This window comes from Hemibagrus wyckioides, linkage group LG04, assembly GCF_019097595.1.
Source record: "Hemibagrus wyckioides isolate EC202008001 linkage group LG04, SWU_Hwy_1.0, whole genome shotgun sequence".
In the NCBI taxonomy this organism is placed as follows: Eukaryota; Metazoa; Chordata; class Actinopteri; order Siluriformes; family Bagridae; genus Hemibagrus; species Hemibagrus wyckioides.
In genome coordinates, this window is record NC_080713.1 from 30,593,699 (window position 1) to 30,613,653 (window position 19,955).

Sequence of the window (19,955 nt, forward strand, 5' to 3'; positions counted from 1 at the left end):
GATCTACAGATATCTGGGTCACACAGCCTTCATGTTACACAAATATCACCTTTAAACCCTCAGAGCTTTCAACAAACAAAAAAATGAGTTTATTTACAAATCTTTTCTCTTTTTCTGTTTCTTTCTTTCTCTAAAAAATGCTGTTAATAATGAAATGTAAGATTCATTAATAATAATAATAATAATAATAATAATAATAATAATAATAATAATAATCATAATAATAATAATAATAATAATAATAATAATAATAAATTCAACAACATTAAAAAGGGGTGAAAAAATATGTTTTATTTTTATTATTATATACAATTTAATGTTTGATTTTATATTGCTTGGAAAAAAATGTTTTTAAACATTTGTTATTATTAGTAGCTTTAGAATTAATAACTCAGTATATTTGTAATTAGTAATTTTATTATTTGAATTTTGTTGTTTGTTATTTTATTTTTGGTGGAATCAAATTTTACAATATAGGTCCTTTGTTAATAAATAAATAAATAAATAAATACATATTTGCTTTAAATTGTTTTAGATACATTTTCATTCTTAAACTCTACTTACTTTTTATTTCTAATTTCATAATTTACTTTAATTACAGAAAATAAGAAAAATAATAAACATAACTGTTATTATTAATATTTTAGTTAATCATCTCTGAGCATTTTTTTTCACTTCATTATTTTTTGAAGTTTTTCCTTTTTAAAGACAAAGGACATTTAAAAACACTTCTCTCTTTCCTCTCTCGGACATCCTCGACATCCTCTGGATTAAATTATTAATAAATAAAGACGTGTGCTGTCAGTGTTGAGCTGCAGTGATGAGTTGCGTGTTTCAGCCCCCGGTCAGAATAAAGAATTCCACTGGACTGAATATAAATCAGGTGACTGCACAGACCAGAGGCTTCAGAAACCCCAGAGAACAACAGCAGCGTTTGTGTCTCGCCTTCAGCAGAACGCCTAAACGCCATCTTATTGACGTCCCGCAGCTACGTCTGTCTCATTCTGCACTCGGGAAAATCTTCAGATCTGTCTTTTTTTCTTTTCTTTTTTATTTTTAATTGTAAGTTTCTATTTACTGTCTAAACTTTGAGGTCTGTAGCTATTAAATCTTATTTTTTATTTTTACACTATTATTTTTTCACTTTTAACATTAATATCTAAAACTCTTGTGTAAAGTTCTTGCTTTTAGTTTCCTTTTTAACCTCATAGAAAAAAAATATTTTAGCTTGAATTTGGGAACTGTTTTTTCACCTTTGTCCTAATTTAATTTTTTTTTTTTGCAAAGTATTTTTTTATTAACACATTTCCCATGAAAATCTTCCTTGAATTTTAATCAAAACATTTTTGGGGGGGATTTTTCCAGCCATTTTTTTTTCTTCCTCCACACCATTTTCCCTCAAATTTCTGAGAATTGCCCAGATGAAGATGTCCGACTCGTCCCCCCGGTTGTCGTGGACGTTTCACTGGACCCTGGGTGTTATTAGCGTGCTCACGCTGCTGAATTCAGCCGGATTCATGCTGCTCCTTCTCCAGAGCCGAGAGTTGGGGAATCGGATGGATGTGGTGGAATCTCGTCTGGAGGAAATCACTCAGAGCTCGGTGGTGGAGTTCATGACGGAGATGAGCAGAAATCAGCAGGGGATCCAGGAAGATCTGCATCAATACTCCAGAAATAAAAGGAGTCAGGAGCTGAAGGAAGCTCAGGCTCTGCAGCAGAAACTTCAGCTGGAACTGGAGGAGAAACTAGCCGAGGTTTCAGGAGACGGAGTGGGAGAAGTGATGATTAACGAGGAGGAGAAGAACCTTCAGGAGCCTCCGGATTTCTATCACAGGACGGTGCAGCATGATGGGATGATGATGATGATGACGTACTCCATGGTGCCGGTAAGAACCAGAAATGAGTGAAGGACTTCAAAATGGCAGATTTGTGTTATTTATCAAATCAGAAATCAGTGAAAATATTTATGAGATCCTTCATTTTAAGTTTTTTTTGCCTTAAACCTGATAAAACATTAAAAATTATACTATAAACATAATTATTATATTTTTCCTCTTACGCTTTGACTGAATTTCTTAAAATTTCAGAAGATTTTCTGAACATCTTTAAATATTCTTTTTCATTTTGTAAAATCATTTTTCGGTTCTAATAACAATTTAGCTCATTATTTTAAAATCAGTTATTGAATTAATCTTCAGAAGTGACCGAAATAATGTGTTTTTCTTTTTAAGGTTAAAGTCTTACTGGACATCTGTAACAGCTCTAAAGGAATCTGTCTCACAGGTGAGTTTCTCCTCATGAAGAATTCCAATAATAAAAGCAAGAAAATGACTGATTTTCCTTAATGTCCGAGGATCTCCATGACCTTTTGTCATTCCTTGCACAGGTCCTCCAGGACCTCCCGGACCTCCAGGTAAGAAAACAGCTTCAATAAAACTGTAATTAATACGAGGTCCATTTAAAAGTTCGAGTTTCAGCTTTCAGTCTTCTCGAATATTTCCCTAACAAACAGTTTATAAGATATAAATATCTGAAATAAATAAATAATTGCTGATAAATTGTGTGTTAAATTACCAACAACATCACTGGGAATTTCAGGTTTGCCGGGTGTTGATGGAATGCCAGGATACAACGGGACTGATGGAATTCCTGGTTTGCCAGGAGAACCTGGAGCCCCCGGGAAACGAGGCAAAAAGGGTCAGATAAAAATAGTCTTCCTTAATGATACATTATTCCAAAATCATCCGACTACGCTTACAAAGTCTGTTCTATTTCTGCTGATCCATCAAAGTATTTGGAATAAGGGTTCGGAACTTTGTCCATTACAGCATTCCCAAATGATCCATCATAGTGATATTTGTTCATTTATATATAAACAATATGTGGATTTCTGCTATTACAAAATTGGGAATTTTGTCCATACATCACTGATGATTCACTAGTGTTTGGAAGTTTGTTTGGGAATTCTGCCTGTTACACCATTTCAAATTAGATATTTTTGCACCCTTCCAAGTGATTCTTGGAATTTCGCTGATCTTTCAAAATAATTGACTAAAGAATTGCTTAGTTTTCTGTTTATTCCCAACGATCTGAATTTATTTGGGAATTTTGCCAATTCCACTCTTCTATCAACTGATTGGGAAGTTTGCACCTATCTTCACTCAATGTTTCATTAAATGTTTGGAATTTGGGTTGGAAATTTTACTTGTATGAAATTCCAGAACATGTGTGAAAAAATTAGGAATTTTGTCCACTACACTCTCCCATAATCCATCCTAATCCATTCTCAGTGATTCATCAAAAAGAAGGAATTCCTGCTTATTACATGACTCTCAGTGGTTTACCCTATCCTATGAGGTGGGAATTTTTATTGCTCTAAAATATTATTGCTTGGACACTTTTTCCATTATTTGCCACGATCCTTTACAGAGCTATATATAAAGGTTTGGGTTGGGAATTCTACCTATTACATGATTCCTAAAATTATCTGTCCAGTGGCTGGTCAGGAATTCTGAAGTCTGCTGCGGTCAGAGGCGATGTCATCAGCTCTTTATGACATTCACTTATCTTTTCAGTCGTCCTTCCTGTTGTGGATCTGGTGGTTTTTCGGTTTCTGTTGTGAGTCGGAATGTTATTGTCTCTCAGCGGGAATACTGTGAGATGTCTTTGATAGGACATGGAGGCAGACGTCGCTGTGGGTTTTGCAGTCAGGCTGATTCTCCGGCTCACTGCTGAGTCACAGAGGAAACTGAATGGAATTCTTTATTCCGAGAAGCTTCTGGAAAATATTTGGACAGGGTGTAAAAACGATGACTGATCCGATAAGCGGAACACTGGGGCGGAATATTTAATAATATTTAGCGACTCTGCGGTTAAACTTCTGCTGTGTGAGATTTCCTCAGACATCCAGTGGCCATGACGGAATCACTCATTCCATTCCCATGCACAGAAACAAGTGGGATAATTCTGTGCTGGAAATTTACTAGAAGTATCTCAATTCATGAAATGTGTTATATTCTAATGATTATATATTTTTTATAATGATTATATATTATTATTATTATTATTATTATTATTATTATTATTATTATTAGAGGATCAGAGCATCTCCAAAACTGCAGCTCTTGTGGGGTGTTCCCGGTCTGCAGTGGTCAGTATCTATCAAAAGTGGTCCAAGGAAGGAACAGTGGTGAACCGGTGACAGGTTCATGGGTGGTCAAGGCTCATTGATGGACGTGGGGAGAGAAGGCTGGCCCGTGTGATCCGATCCAACAGACGAGCTACTGTTGATCAAACTGCTGAAGAAGTTAATGCTGGTTCTGATAGAAAGGGGGTCAGAATACACAGTGCAGGACGGGTCAGGGCTTTTTGGGCAGGACCAACACAATATTAGGCAGGTGGTCATAATGTTATGCCTGATTGGTGTATGTATAAGATGTGTATGAAAACACGCTGATGGTTTAATCTGGAGCATCTGACAAGGAATTGGGATTGAGTTCAAATTGAGGAAAGGTGATAAAATGATCCTGAAATGTTCTAACGAAATGTGTTGATTGATAAAAAACGCAGTTTAATGTTAATGTCAGAGACGTGTCAGTGATGCGTCACTCTACTGGATACGGGACTTCAGGTGGATTTTGATGCAGGATTACCTTTACCCTCTTTCATTCAGAAACCTCTTTTATCTTTATTAAATTCATTATTTAATAAAATCAGAGAACTTTACCCCTGGTTGTAGACGGCTGGTGTGTTGTGAGGAATGTAGAGCATGCAGCTATAAATTATTCCTGTTTTTATTTATTTATTTATTTATTTATTTATTTATTTATTTATTTATTTATTTATTTATTTATTTATAATTTTAAAAATAAATTCTGCTTCTGTTTTAACTTCAGTACTTCTTCAGATAAAAACAGAGGATTGTTCTGTTCTCTGAGGTCTGGACTGTAATAAACACATTAAAGCTATATTTCATGTTTTAGAGCTGCTTAAAAAGCAAAAATTAAAACTGTTTTTTTTTCAGGTGAAAAAGGTGAGCCAGGTGAGCCGGGTGTGAAAGGTGACCCAGGGCCACCTGGAGAAAAGGGAGAACCTTCTAACGACGTGATTGTGGAAGGTAAATATTAAAATTCCTGACTGGAGTTAGAGGTGCAATAGTTGTTGTTTTTTTAATAAATTTGAATTCTTAATATTAATATACAAATAACTTGCAAAAAATACATAAACATGATTTGACTAAAGGATGAGAAAATCATGTGGCTGAGAAAAAAACCTCTGGAAAATTCTAACTTCCGATCTGGAATGCTGGGAAGAAAATGAGCTAATATTCCCTAATACATCTTCAGAGCATGACTGTAGAAGTTCATCAGGATTACACTCGGTCCTAACTGGAATCTTTCACCCTTTTAAAAGTTGATGAGATTTTCTGAAAGCACTGTGAAATGTTCTGTTCCTGAAATTCTAAAACTGAATTCAAAAATGTCTTTTATTTTAAAGAGAAACGTGTACAGAATAATAAAAGATGCAGTTTGTTCTCCCAGCTTTGGGGATTTCAACTTCTTGTTGTTTACCTGGTAGGTCCTCCTGGCCCCGCGGGACCCCCTGGAGCTCCAGGTCCGATGGGCCCACCCGGACTTCCAGGACTGCCCGGTCCACCAAGACCGGCCAGGAACAGGAGCCAGAGAGCTCACCTGCACACAGGCCAGGCCTCTGAAGGTAACGCTCCAGATTGAAAATAAGACTGGTGAAGCCATCAAACAGGAGAACTGAGGAAAATATCCATGAAGATAACTGCTGATATTTTATCTTCACTAAACACATGTACTGAACACGTCACTGTACTGAACACGTCACTGTAATGAACACGTCACTGTAATGAACACGTCACTGTATCAAACACGTCACTGTACTGAACACGTCACTGTAATGAACACGTCACTGTATCAAACATGTCACTGTACTGAACACGTCACTGTACTGAACACGTCACTGTAATGAACACGTCACTGTACTGAACACGTCACTGTAATGAACACGTCACTGTACCGAACACGTCACTGTATCAAACACGTCACTGTACTGAACACGTCACTGTATCAAACACGTCACTGTACTGAACACGTCACTGTATCAAACACGTCACTGTACTGAACACGTCACTGTACTGAACACGTCACTGTATCAAACACGTCACTGTACTGAACACGTCACTGTATTAAACACGTCACTGTAATGAACACGTCACTGTAATGAACACGTCACTGTATCAAACACGTCACTGTACTGAACACGTCACTGTACTGAACACGTCACTGTAATGAACACGTCACTGTATCAAACACGTCACTGTACTGAACACGTCACTGTAATGAACACGTCACTGTATCAAACATGTCACTGTACTGAACACGTCACTGTACTGAACACGTCACTGTAATGAACACGTCACTGTACTGAACACGTCACTGTAATGAACACGTCACTGTACCGAACACGTCACTGTATCAAACACGTCACTGTACTGAACACGTCACTGTATCAAACACGTCACTGTACTGAACACGTCACTGTATCAAACACGTCACTGTACTGAACACGTCACTGTACTGAACACGTCACTGTATCAAACACGTCACTGTACTGAACACGTCACTGTATTAAACACGTCACTGTAATGAACACGTCACTGTACCGAACACGTCACTGTATTAAACACGTCACTGTAATGAACACGTCACTGTACCGAACACGTCACTGTATCAAACACGTCACTGTACTGAACACGTCACTGTATCAAACACGTCACTGTACTGAACACGTCACTGTATTAAACACGTCACTGTACCGAAAACGTCACTGTACTGAACACGTCACTGTACTGAACACGTCACTGTATCAAACACGTCACTGTATCAAACACGTCACTGTACCGAACACGTCACTGTATCAAACACGTCACTGTACCGAACACGTCACTGTATCAAACACGTCACTGTACTGAACACGTCACTGTATCAAACACGTCACTGTACTGAACACGTCACTGTATTAAACACGTCACTGTACCGAACACGTCACTGTACTGAACACGTCACTGTATTAAACACGTCACTGTACTGAACACGTCACTGTACTGAACACGTCACTGTATCAAACACGTCACTGTATCAAACACGTCACTGTACTGAACACGTCACTGTATCAAACACGTCACTGTACTGAACACGTCACTGTACTGAACACGTCACTGTATCAAACACGTCACTGTACTGAACACGTCACTGTACTGAACACGTCACTGTATCAAACACGTCACTGTACTGAACACGTCACTGTACTGAACATGTCACTGTATCAAACACGTCACTGTACTGAACACATCACTGTATCAAACACGTCACTGTACTGAACACGTCACTGTACTGAACACGTCACTGTACTGAACACATCACTGTATCAAACACGTCACTGTACTGAACACATCACTGTATCAAACACGTCACTGTACTGAACACATCACTGTATCAAACACGTCACTGTACCGAACACGTCACTGTATCAAACACGTCACTGTACTGAACACGTCACTGTATCAAACACGTCACTGTACTGAACACGTCACTGTATCAAACACGTCACTGTACTGAACACGTCACTGTACCGAACACGTCACTGTACCGAACACGTCACTGTATCAAACACGTCACTGTACTGAACACGTCACTGTACTGAACACGTCACTGCACTGAACACGTCACTGTATCAAACACGTCACTGTACTGAACACGTCACTGTACTGAACACATCACTGTACCGAACATGTCACTGTACCGAACATGTCACTGTATCAAACACGTCACTGTATTGAACACGTCACTGTACTGAACACGTCACTGTATCAAACACGTCACTGTACTGAACACGTCACTGTACTGAACACGTCACTGTACCGAACACGTCACTGTACCGAACACGTCACTGTATCAAACACGTCACTGTACTGAACACGTCACTGTACTGAACACGTCACTGCACTGAACACGTCACTGTATCAAACACGTCACTGTACTGAACACATCACTGTACCGAACATGTCACTGTACTGAACACATCACTGTACCGAACATGTCACTGTACCGAACATGTCACTGTACCGAACACGTCACTGTATCAAACACGTCACTGTACTGAACACGTCACTGTATCAAACACGACACTGTACTGAACACGTCACTGTATCAAACACGTCACTGTATCAAACACGTCACTGTACTGAACACGTCACTGTACCGAACACGTCACTGTATCAAACACGTCACTGTACTGAACACGTCACTGTACCGAACACGTCACTGTATCAAACACGTCACTGTACTGAACACGTCACTGTACTGAACACGTCACTGTATCAAACACGTCACTGTACTGAACACGTCACTGTATCAAACACGTCACTGTACTGAACACGTCACTGTATCAAACACGTCACTGTACTGAACACGTCACTGTATTAAACACGTCACTGTACCGAACACGTCACTGTACCGAACACGTCACTGTATCAAACACGTCACTGTACTGAACACGTCACTGTATCAAACACGTCACTGTACTGAACACGTCACTGTATCAAACACGTCACTGTACTGAACACGTCACTGTATCAAACACGTCACTGTATCAAACACGTCACTGTACTGAACACGTCACTGTATCAAACACGTCACTGTACTGAACACGTCACTGTATCAAACACGTCACTCTATTGAACACATCACTGTATCAAACACGTCACTGTATCAAACACATCACTGTATTGAACACATCACTGTATCAAACACGTCACTGTATTGAACACGTCACTGTATCAAACACGTCACTGTATCAAACACGTCACTGTATCAAACACGTCACTGTACTGAACACGTCACTGTATCAAACACGTCACTGTATCAAACACGTCACTGTACTGAACACGTCACTGTACCGAACACGTCACTGTATCAAACACGTCACTGTACTGAACACGTCACTGTACCGAACACGTCACTGTATCAAACACGTCACTGTACTGAACACGTCACTGTACCGAACACGTCACTGTACTGAACACGTCACTGTACTGAACACGTCACTGTATCAAACACGTCACTGTACTGAACACGTCACTGTACCGAACACGTCACTGTACTGAACATGTCACTGTACTGAACACGTCACTGTATCAAACACGTCACTGTACTGAACACGTCACTGTATCAAACACGTCACTGTATCAAACACGTCACTGTATTGAACATGTCACTGTACTGAACACGTCACCGTATCAAACACGTCACTGTACTGAACACGTCACTGTATCAAACACGTCACTGTACTGAACACGTCACTGTACCGAACACGTCACTGTACTGAACACGTCACTGTACTGAACACGTCACTGTATCAAACACGTCACTGTACTGAACACATCACTGTATCAAACACGTCACTGTACTGAACACGTCACTGTACTGAACACGTCACTGTATCAAACACGTCACTGTACCGAACACGTCACTGTACTGAACACGTCACTGTATCAAACAAGTCACTGTACTGAACACGTCACTGTATCAAACACGTCACTGTATTGAACACGTCACTGTATCAAACACGTCACTGTACTGAACACGTCACTGTATCAAACAGGTCACTGTACTGAACACGTCACTGTATCAAACACGTCACTGTACTGAACACGTCACTGTATCAAACACGTCACTGTACTGAACACGTCACTGTACCGAACACGTCACTGTACTGAACACGTCACTGTACTGAACACGTCACTGTATCAAACACGTCACTGTACTGAACACGTCACTGTATCAAACACGTCACTGTACTGAACACGTCACTGTACTGAACACGTCACTGTACTGAACACGTCACTGTATCAAACACGTCACTGTACCGAACACGTCACTGTACTGAACACGTCACTGTATCAAACAAGTCACTGTACTGAACACGTCACTGTATCAAACACGTCACTGTATTGAACACGTCACTGTATCAAACACGTCACTGTACTGAACACGTCACTGTATCAAACAGGTCACTGTACTGAACACGTCACTGTATCAAACACATCACTGTACTGAACACGTCACTGTACCGAACACGTCACTGTATCAAATACGTCACTGTACTGAACACGTCACTGTACCGAACACGTCACTGTACTGAACACGTCACTGTATCAAACACGTCACTGTACCGAACACGTCACTGTATCAAACACGTCACTGTATCAAACACGTCACTGTACTGAACACGTCACTGTATCAAACACGTCACTGTATCAAACACGTCACTGTACTGAACACGTCACTGTATCAAACACGTCACTGTATTGAACACATCACTGTATCAAACACGTCACTGTATTGAACACGTCACTGTATCAAACACGTCACTGTATTGAACACGTCACTGTATTGAACACGTCACTGTATCAAACACGTCACTGTATTGAACACGTCACTGTATCAAACACGTCACTGTATTGAACACGTCACTGTATCAAACACGTCACTGTATTGAACACATCACTGTATCAAACACGTCACTGTATCAAACACGTCACTGTATTGAACACGTCACTGTATTGAACACGTCACTGTATCAAACACGTCACTGTATCAAACACGTCACTGTATTGAACACATCACTGTATCAAACACATCACTGTATTGAACACATCACTGTATCAAACACGTCACTGTATCAAACACGTCACTGTATTGAACACGTCACTGTATCAAATACGTCACTGTATTGAACACGTCACTGTATTGAACACGTCACTGTATCAAATACGTCACTGTATTGAACACGTCACTGTATTGAACACATCACTGTATTGAACACATCACTGTATCAAACACGTCACTGTATTGAACACATCACTGTATCAAACACGTCACTGTATTGAACACGTCACTGTATTGAACACGTCACTGTATCAAATACGTCACTGTATTGAACACGTCACTGTATTGAACACGTCACTGTATTGAACACATCACTGTATCAAACACGTCACTGTATTGAACACGTCACTGTATCAAATACGTCACTGTATTGAACACGTCACTGTATCAAACACGTCACTGTATTGAACACGTCACTGTATCAAATACGTCACTGTATTGAACACGTCACTGTACTGAACACGTCACTGTATCAAACACGTCACTGTATTGAACACATCACTGTATCAAACACGTCATTGTACTGAACACGTCACTGTATCAAACACGTCACTGTATTGAACACATCACTGTATCAAACACGTCACTGTATTGAACACGTCACTGTATCAAACACGTCACTGTATTGAACACGTCACTGTATTGAACACATCACTGTATCAAATACGTCACTGTATTGAACACGTCACTGTATTGAACACGTCACTGTATCAAATACGTCACTGTATTGAACACGTCACTGTATTGAACACGTCACTGTATCAAATACGTCACTGTATTGAACACGTCACTGTATTGAACACGTCACTGTATCAAATACGTCACTGTATTGAACACGTCACTGTATTGAACACATCACTGTATCAAATACGTCACTGTATTGAACACGTCACTGTATTGAACACGTCACTGTATTGAACACATCACTGTATCAAACACGTCACTGTATTGAACACGTCACTGTATCAAATACGTCACTGTATTGAACACGTCACTGTATCAAACACGTCACTGTATTGAACACGTCACTGTATCGAACACGTCACTGTACTGAACACGTCACTGTATCAAACACGTCACTGTATCAAATACGTCACTGTATTGAACACGTCACTGTACTGAACACGTCACTGTATCAAACACGTCACTGTATTGAACACGTCACTGTATTGAACACGTCACTGTATCAAATACGTCACTGTATTGAACACGTCACTGTATTGAACACGTCACTGTATCGAACACGTCACTGTACTGAACACGTCACTGTATCAAACACGTCACTGTATTGAACACGTCACTGTATTGAACACGTCACTGTATCAAATACGTCACTGTATTGAACACGTCACTGTACTGAACACGTCACTGTATCAAACACGTCACTGTATTGAACACATCACTGTATCAAACACGTCACTGTACTGAACACGTCACTGTATCAAACACGTCACTGTATTGAACACATCACTGTATCAAACACGTCACTGTATTGAACACGTCACTGTATCAAACACGTCACTGTATTGAACACATCACTGTATCAAACATGTCACTGTATTGAACACGTCACTGTATCAAACACGTCACTGTATCAAACACGTCACTCTATTGAACACATCACTGTATCAAACACGTCACTGTATCAAACACGTCACTGTATTGAACACGTCACTGTATTGAACACATCACTGTATCAAACACGTCACTGTATCAAACACGTCACTGTATTGAACACATCACTGTATCAAACACGTCACTGTATTGAACACGTCACTGTATTGAACACGTCACTGTATTGAACACGTCACTGTATCAAATACGTCACTGTATTGAACACGTCACTGTATTGAACACATCACTGTATCAAACACGTCACTGTATTGAACACATCACTGTATCAAATACGTCACTGTATTGAACACGTCACTGTATCAAATACGTCACTGTATTGAACACGTCACTGTATCAAACACGTCACTGTATTGAACACGTCACTGTATCAAACACGTCACTGTATTGAACACATCACTGTATCAAACACGTCACTGTACTGAACACGTCACTGTATCAAACACGTCACTGTATTGAACACATCACTGTATCAAACACGTCACTGTATTGAACACGTCACTGTATCAAACACGTCACTGTATTGAACACATCACTGTATCAAACACGTCACTGTATTGAACACGTCACTGTATCAAACACGTCACTGTATTGAACACGTCACTGTATTGAACACGTCACTGTATCAAACACGTCACTGTATTGAACACGTCACTGTATTGAACACGTCACTGTACTGAACACGTCACTGTACTGAACATGTCACTGTATCAAACATGTCACTGTATCAAATACGTCACTGTACTGAACACGTCACTGTAACAGAAAATGAGTGAATTATTTCACACGTGCAGCTCTGAATATAAATGTGTTGATTTTTTTTACCTCCAGGTTTCATTCTTCCAGTTTCACATGATCCTATGATGAGTCATGGACCAGGAAACCGGGGAAAGACCTCAAAACATGGTACAGACACAACATCCACACCTTCTCCTGCTGCATTACTGAGGAACTCATTTATATAATGTAGAAATGTGTCTTTAAATGTGTCTTTAAATGTGTCTTTTAGACCTTTAGATTATTTAAATAATCTGCTCTTTGTTTCACTCTGGATCTGAGGTTCAAGGAGAACCTTTCTGGAAGTTAAGAACCCTTAATGTTTTAATGAATCAAACAAAGAACTCGTGAAGAACTCATTTCTGAAGCAATGAGCAGCTATTTTTAACCATTTTCTGTAAATGTAACAGAATAGCATAAAGATGTTTTGTTTTTTGGAAGCTAAGAACATTAAATTATTCAATAAAGCCCTTAAAGAACCTGTGAAGAACCTTTGTTTTTTTTAAAGTGAATGTATTAACTAGATAATTGCTCATTTATTTCTTCTTAATACTCTGAACCTGTCAGATCTTCTAAGATCTTCTTGAGACAGTGTTAGACCAAAACGGGTTCTTTAAGCATTATTAAAAGATCACTGGAAAACTTAGGGTTCCAGTCTTTCTAAAATGGTTCTACTTGGAAAAAGTATGGTTCCACAGAGAACCTTTAAGGGTGCAGAAGCTGGTAAGGGTTCAGTAGATGATTAGGGTTCTTCAGTTTTGTAAGATCGTTCTACATGGAACCCTTTCTGATAGAGAGACCATTTATTGTAGGGTTCCACATAGAATCGTTCTTTTACAGTAGAAAATGCTAATCCATGGTGCTTTGTTATTCAGTGTCTATGAGACATTTTATAGACAATAAGAATGTCTTTCCTGTGGCAGAGTGCATTATAAAGTCAGTAAACGAACCGAGGAACCTGGCCAAGATGGCAAGTACGTTTGGAACCTGGCTGAAAGACACAGGAGTTGGAGATGATGAGAAGATCTGGGTGGCAGAACATTTCTCAGGTACATCATCAGACATGAGGAGATTCAGAGAGCGTCGTGTTGGAGCTCAATGTGGTGGTGTAACATACGCAGGATATTATTACATCACAAGCGTGTGGAATTCTGGACTCTGATTGGTCAGAAGGTGTTGATTTTCTCAAACAGCAGCTCTATGTTAATACCTCAGCGTTTCTATAGCAATGGCTTATTCACAGGGATGTATAGTGGTGCTAAAGTTTTCTGTAAGGAGGCGTGTGGTATTTGTTTCCGATTTCAGCGTGTTATCGTGTCTCCTTCCTGTAGGTCGTATTATAAAGGAGTACAGCAGCATCGCCGAGTGGCAGAACAGCAGCGGCAAGTCCATGGACATCAGGAAGTTTTTCCAAGGATGCGGACATTTGGTTCACAACAACTCCTTTTATTACAACATCGCCGGAACCTACAGCATCGCCAAGTAAGAAAAATCTAGAGCTTTCTAGAACATTCAACAGTGAAACATTAAGTGCTGTGGCTGTGTAGGAGTCATGATTACAGAAATCAGAAAATCTTTAAAAAAAACTACACAATAAAAATACAGAGGAATCAGATTTATTTAGTTCTGGAGGTGAGTGCTTAAAGGTGAAACACATTTTCCCATCAGAAATACTGTAAATACAGATAATCCGTTCCAGCTCCCAAAAATATGACCAGTATTCCCAGTATAAAGCGTATCTAAACTGTGTGGCTGCTTACAAAGAACTGACCCAAGCCAAGCATTCCATGTCAAGGCTCCTCACAGGAAGTCGTGCCACCAAGTTTGGGCTAAAAATAGAACAGACCGCCCACGCCCCCAATCTGTCAACAAAAAAACACCCCAAAAATCACCTAGCTCTTGAACGCATGCTGAAGGCGATGTCGGTATCGTGGGTTGAGTCTTTCCAAACAGATTTCACTGACAAAAAAAAACTGTGTAAAATTCCTAAACTTGCTGCAGTTGGCTTCGCTTGACTTTCCACTGATGCTAACAAATTTTGAACGGCTCCCGGGCATACGCGCAACTTAGCAGGCATTCAGTTCGGTTCATTCGTATGCCAAATACGCTTTGTGTGCCGATGCAAATTTCTTGCAAAATTTTAATTCTTAAGGTGAAAATTTTAAAGAGAAGGCATTCGTATGCCGAGGTTCCACTTTAATAACTCTGGAGATATTTAACATATTTAAAATTTTAAAAGTAAGCAGTTTTCTCCTACTTATTCGGTGAAAATGTATTAATGTTTAGTAAATAAGTAAACCATTTTATTAGATTTTGGACCTTAAATTTAACTGTAAGTTTAGTTTCATTGTTTAGTTAAACTTTCTTAAACCTATCCTAATTGAAATGTTTAGATGTTAGGAACGTTATGTTCTAGTCTAATTGTCTAGAAAGTAAACATTGGTAAATATTGTAGCATTGTAAGAGAAAAACTTTAGATTTAAATGTAATGTCTGTGTTTGTGGCACTTTGGTAGATACAATCTTCAGACTAAGACGCTGCACACTCTGGCCATAGAGAACGCTCTGTACCACAACCTGTCCTACCTGCTCCGGAACTCCAAGACCTACTTTAAAATGGCGGCAGACGAAAGCGGCTTGTGGCTCGTCTTCGCCTCGAGCATCGACGAGAACATCATGGTGGCGCAACTGGACGAGAAAACCTTCTCTATAACGTCGTACATCAACACCAGCTACCCGAAGAGCAAAGCGGGAAATGCCTTCATCGCCTGCAGTGTCCTGTACGTCACTGACCCTAAAGACAGCAGAGTGAGCTTCGCCTTCGATCTCCTCAAACAGAAGCCTCTGAGTGTTAGCTTCGAGCTCTGGTCTCCGCCGAGCGTGCTGTCGATGATGTCCTACAATCCTAAAGACCGCCATTTATATGTTTGGGACAGTGGACATGTCAAATCCTACAAGGTCCAGTTTCTGTCTGATGAATGATAATATTTATATATACGAAATGTTCTGAGCTTAGAATTAGAATATTCACTAATATAAAGTAGGCTTCGTGTCCATTCCTTGATTTTATTGAATTGAAATGCATTAATCAGGGTCACGGGGATCTGCTGGAGCCGTTCCCAGCACTCACTGGGTGAAAGACAGGGGTACATCCTGGACAGGTCATTGAATCGAAATGTTTAAAAGAAATGTCCAACTCTTTATGCAAATGAGGCTTTGTTTATTTAAATATGCAGCAATTTCCATCATTTGTATAACCAAAACCCCTGCCTTAAAATCTAAATCCAGTCTGATGTCAGAATTAAAATGTTTATTTCACTGTAGAGATGCTGATCAGAAAGCGACTTTTACTGACGTTAAACGCTAATGTTTTTTTTCCATTTCATCAAGAAAGCCTCCTGCATTTTTAAATCAAACACGTTTCAGTATAAAATCCAAATATCCTCAACATTCGGAGCTGTTCCTCTCTACTAAGGATTTAAATCTAAATTCTAAAGGGTCAGGAATTTGGAATCGAGTGCAAAATGAGAGCAATTATTTTTATAAAATAAGATATTTTATGACAATTGTAATACACTCTGCTTTCACGTATTCTCACACTAGTCTATAAATAAAAGTCTGTATAGCATCATGCCATAAAACGACATGTGTATTAGAAAAACAAGCTTCACAGAGAGATATAATATGACATAATGAAGTGGGCGGAGTCTCAAATAGATCAAATAACAATCAAAGTATCAAATAGAGCAGGAAAAAACAGTGAAATAAACATTTTTAGTTGGGTTTTGATATTGTTATTGCTAATCGCTAAGAGGAGATGTGATACAAGTGCAATTTATACAAAAGCTAACCATAAGTAATCATTTCTAACTGCAGCACCTCATTTTGAAGCCCATAGACTAGACTAGACTAGAGTGTCTCATTCTGAAGCCCAGAGACTAGACTAGACTAGAGTGTCTCATTTTGAAGCCCATAGACTAGACTAGACTAGAGTGTCTCATTCTGAAGCCCAGAGACTAGACTAGACTAGAGGGTCTCATTTTGAAGCCCAGAGACTAGACTAGACTAGAGGGTCTCATTTTGAAGCCCAGAGACTAGACTAGACTACAATGTCTCATTTTGAAGCCCACAGACTAGACTACAGTGTCTCATTTTGAAGCCCACAGACTAGACTACAGTGTCTCATTTTGAAGCCCAGAGACTAGACTAGACTACAGTGTCTCATTTTGAAGCCCACAGACTAGACTAGACTACAATGTCTCATTTTGAAGCCCACAGACTAGACTACAGTGTCTCATTTTGAAGCCCAGAGACTAGACTAGACTACAGTGTCTCATTTTGAAGCCCACAGACTAGACTACAGTGTCTCATTTTGAAGCCCAGAGACTAGACTAGACTACAGTGTCTCATTTTGAAGCCCACAGACTAGACTACAGTGTCTCATTTTGAAGCCCAGAGACTAGACTAGACTACAGTGTCTCATTTTGAAGCCCACAGACTAGACTACAGTGTCTCATTTTGAAGCCCAGAGACTAGACTAGACTACAGTGTCTCATTTTGAAGCCCAGAGACTAGACTAGACTACAGTGTCTCATTTTGAAGCCCACAGACTAGACTACAGTGTCTCATTTTGAAGCCCAGAGACTAGACTAGACTACAGTGTCTCATTTTGAAGCCCACAGACTAGACTACAGTGTCTCATTTTGAAGCCCAGAGACTAGACTAGACTACAGTGTCTCATTTTGAAGCCCACAGACTAGACTAGACTACAGTGTCTCATTTTGAAGCCCACAGACTAGACTAGACTACAGTGTCTCATTTTGAAGCCCACAGACTAGACTAGAGTGTCTCGTTTTGAAGCCCAGAGACTAGACCTGACCTGACCTGAGTTCACTTCACTTCAGTTCCTCCAGCTCATTAGCTCCATCACTAAACAGTAGTGTGGTGTGGTGAGCATTACAGAGGCTAGGGTACAGCTGAAGCTAACAGGAAGTCTGAAGGGATCAGATCTGGAACCTGAGTGGGAGTCTAGATCACTCTGATGTCATCAATCCAAACTGTTTCCATTGTGTTTTACACTAGATCTATTTTTTTAAGGTTTAAAAAGATTTCTAGAAGTTTCAAATTTCTCCCAGTTTTACTGAAATGAAACCAGATTCTAAACTTTACTGTTCTTTATATTAAAAGGAGAATCTGACTGAAATGATGACTATGTTGAGGTTTTGTACAGAAACTGAAAGACTGAACTCTTGATGTTTGTGTTGTTTCAGTCTGAACCCCTGCACCTTCATTTCAGATCCTGATCACTTACTAACATTGCTCCATTTTTGCAGCTTAAATAATAATTATTAAATAAATCTAAATATTTAAAGAAACCCTGATGTTCTATGTTCCTGTAGTTTAGTGTTTTACCTGTACTGCTGTTTTTATAGATGTTTGTTATAGATAGCTTTATTTCTTTCTATAAACAGTGTCGCTATTTCTAACACAAATCTTTTGGATTGTTATTGCGACAAATGTGTAAATTCATATAAATAAATAAAAGAAAATCAACAAATATTCTTTAATTTTTGTGTTTATATTAGTTACTTTTGTGTCATTGTTTATTTTTATTTTTTTACCTTATCCACAACTTTAACATTTATTTATGTGTGTAGTGACATTTTTGTGAAGATTTAAGAAGCTAAACTTTTGTATGAAAGACTTCAGTGTACGCAGATGTGTATTGCGTCATTGTTATTTAGCAGCAGTGAAGCTTGATACACAGAGTCTTCGTTGATTGTTGCATATTCTGTAGTGTTTACTTTACACCGGTCAGCTATAGCACTGTGACCAGTGAGAGGTGAAGTGAATAAGACTGAGTATCTCCTCATCATGGCACCTGTTAGTGGGTGGGATATATTAGGCAGCAGGTCAACATTTTGTCCTCAAAGTTGATGTCAGAAGCAGGAAAAATGGACAAGTGTAAGGATTTGAGCGAGTTTGACCAAAAGGACCAAATTGTGATGGCTAGACCACTGGATCAGAGCATCTCCAAAACTGCAGCTCTTGTGGGGTGTTCCCGGTCTGCAGTGGTCAGTATCTATCAAAAGTATCCTATAAGTCCTGATCTGCTGCTATAACATAGATACCACAGCACAAAAGGGGGAGCAACACAATATTAGGCATAATGTTATGTCTGATTTGGGTAAAATTACAGAAAACCATCTTATAGCAGGTCAGAGCTGAGGACTGAGTGTGTCTGTGGTTTACATTTCTGGCATTTGGCAGACACCTTTATCCAAACTGACTTACAATTTTATACAACTGCGCAACTGAGGGTTAAGGGCCTTGCTCAGGGGCCCAGCAGTGGCAGTTTGCTGGATGTGGGATTGAAAGTCACGACCTTCTGATCAGTAGTAGGTCCAACACCTTAACCTCTAAGTGGACTGCAGACTGTATGCTGTGACTCGCTGTTGCTTCTCAGAATCACAACCATGCCAGTTTACTTCAGAGAAGATTACAATTCACACAGACGTCACATTTATTATAATTGGGGAAACCACTGTGCTGCTTCTACTACAGGCTTTTATTCTGGAATCACAAACTGAATGAGGTTCATGAGCTAGCGTTACTATAGTAACAGATTGTTCACAGGGCATTAATAATTAAGAATATTTAATAGACGTGCGTTATTGCTGATCTGCCAGGAAGAGTGTGTGTGTGTGTGTGTGTGTATGACGTGTGGAAGGAGTCTTCAGTGTCAGTGCTTTGTAACGATCCGAGGTGGAGCTGCAACTCTTACTGACTT

General features: G+C 39.5%; 1 protein-coding gene across 3 annotated transcripts in view; it reads left to right on the top strand.

Annotated features, from left to right (window-relative positions):
- gldn (gliomedin) overlaps window positions 1-18,674 on the top strand; it is a 23,709-nt gene extending 5,035 nt beyond the window's left edge. Inside the window, exons 1-11 of one of the 3 annotated variants that reach the window (XM_058387364.1) lie at window positions 856-1,093; window positions 1,366-1,886; window positions 2,232-2,283; window positions 2,387-2,413; window positions 2,599-2,697; window positions 5,024-5,116; window positions 5,578-5,715; window positions 13,221-13,295; window positions 14,090-14,215; window positions 14,498-14,648; window positions 15,682-18,674. In XM_058387364.1, the coding sequence (XP_058243347.1) occupies window positions 1,422-1,886; window positions 2,232-2,283; window positions 2,387-2,413; window positions 2,599-2,697; window positions 5,024-5,116; window positions 5,578-5,715; window positions 13,221-13,295; window positions 14,090-14,215; window positions 14,498-14,648; window positions 15,682-16,147 (1,692 nt within the window). In that variant the 5' untranslated portion in view covers window positions 856-1,093; window positions 1,366-1,421 and the 3' untranslated portion in view covers window positions 16,148-18,674. Of the gene's footprint in view, window positions 1-855; window positions 1,094-1,365; window positions 1,887-2,231; window positions 2,284-2,386; window positions 2,414-2,598; window positions 2,698-5,023; window positions 5,117-5,577; window positions 5,716-13,220; window positions 13,296-14,089; window positions 14,216-14,497; window positions 14,649-15,681 lie in introns of those variants that run through there. The other 2 variants (XM_058387363.1, XM_058387362.1) reach the window with 2 other exon arrangements.
- Window positions 18,675-19,955: the final 1,281 nt, after the last annotated feature.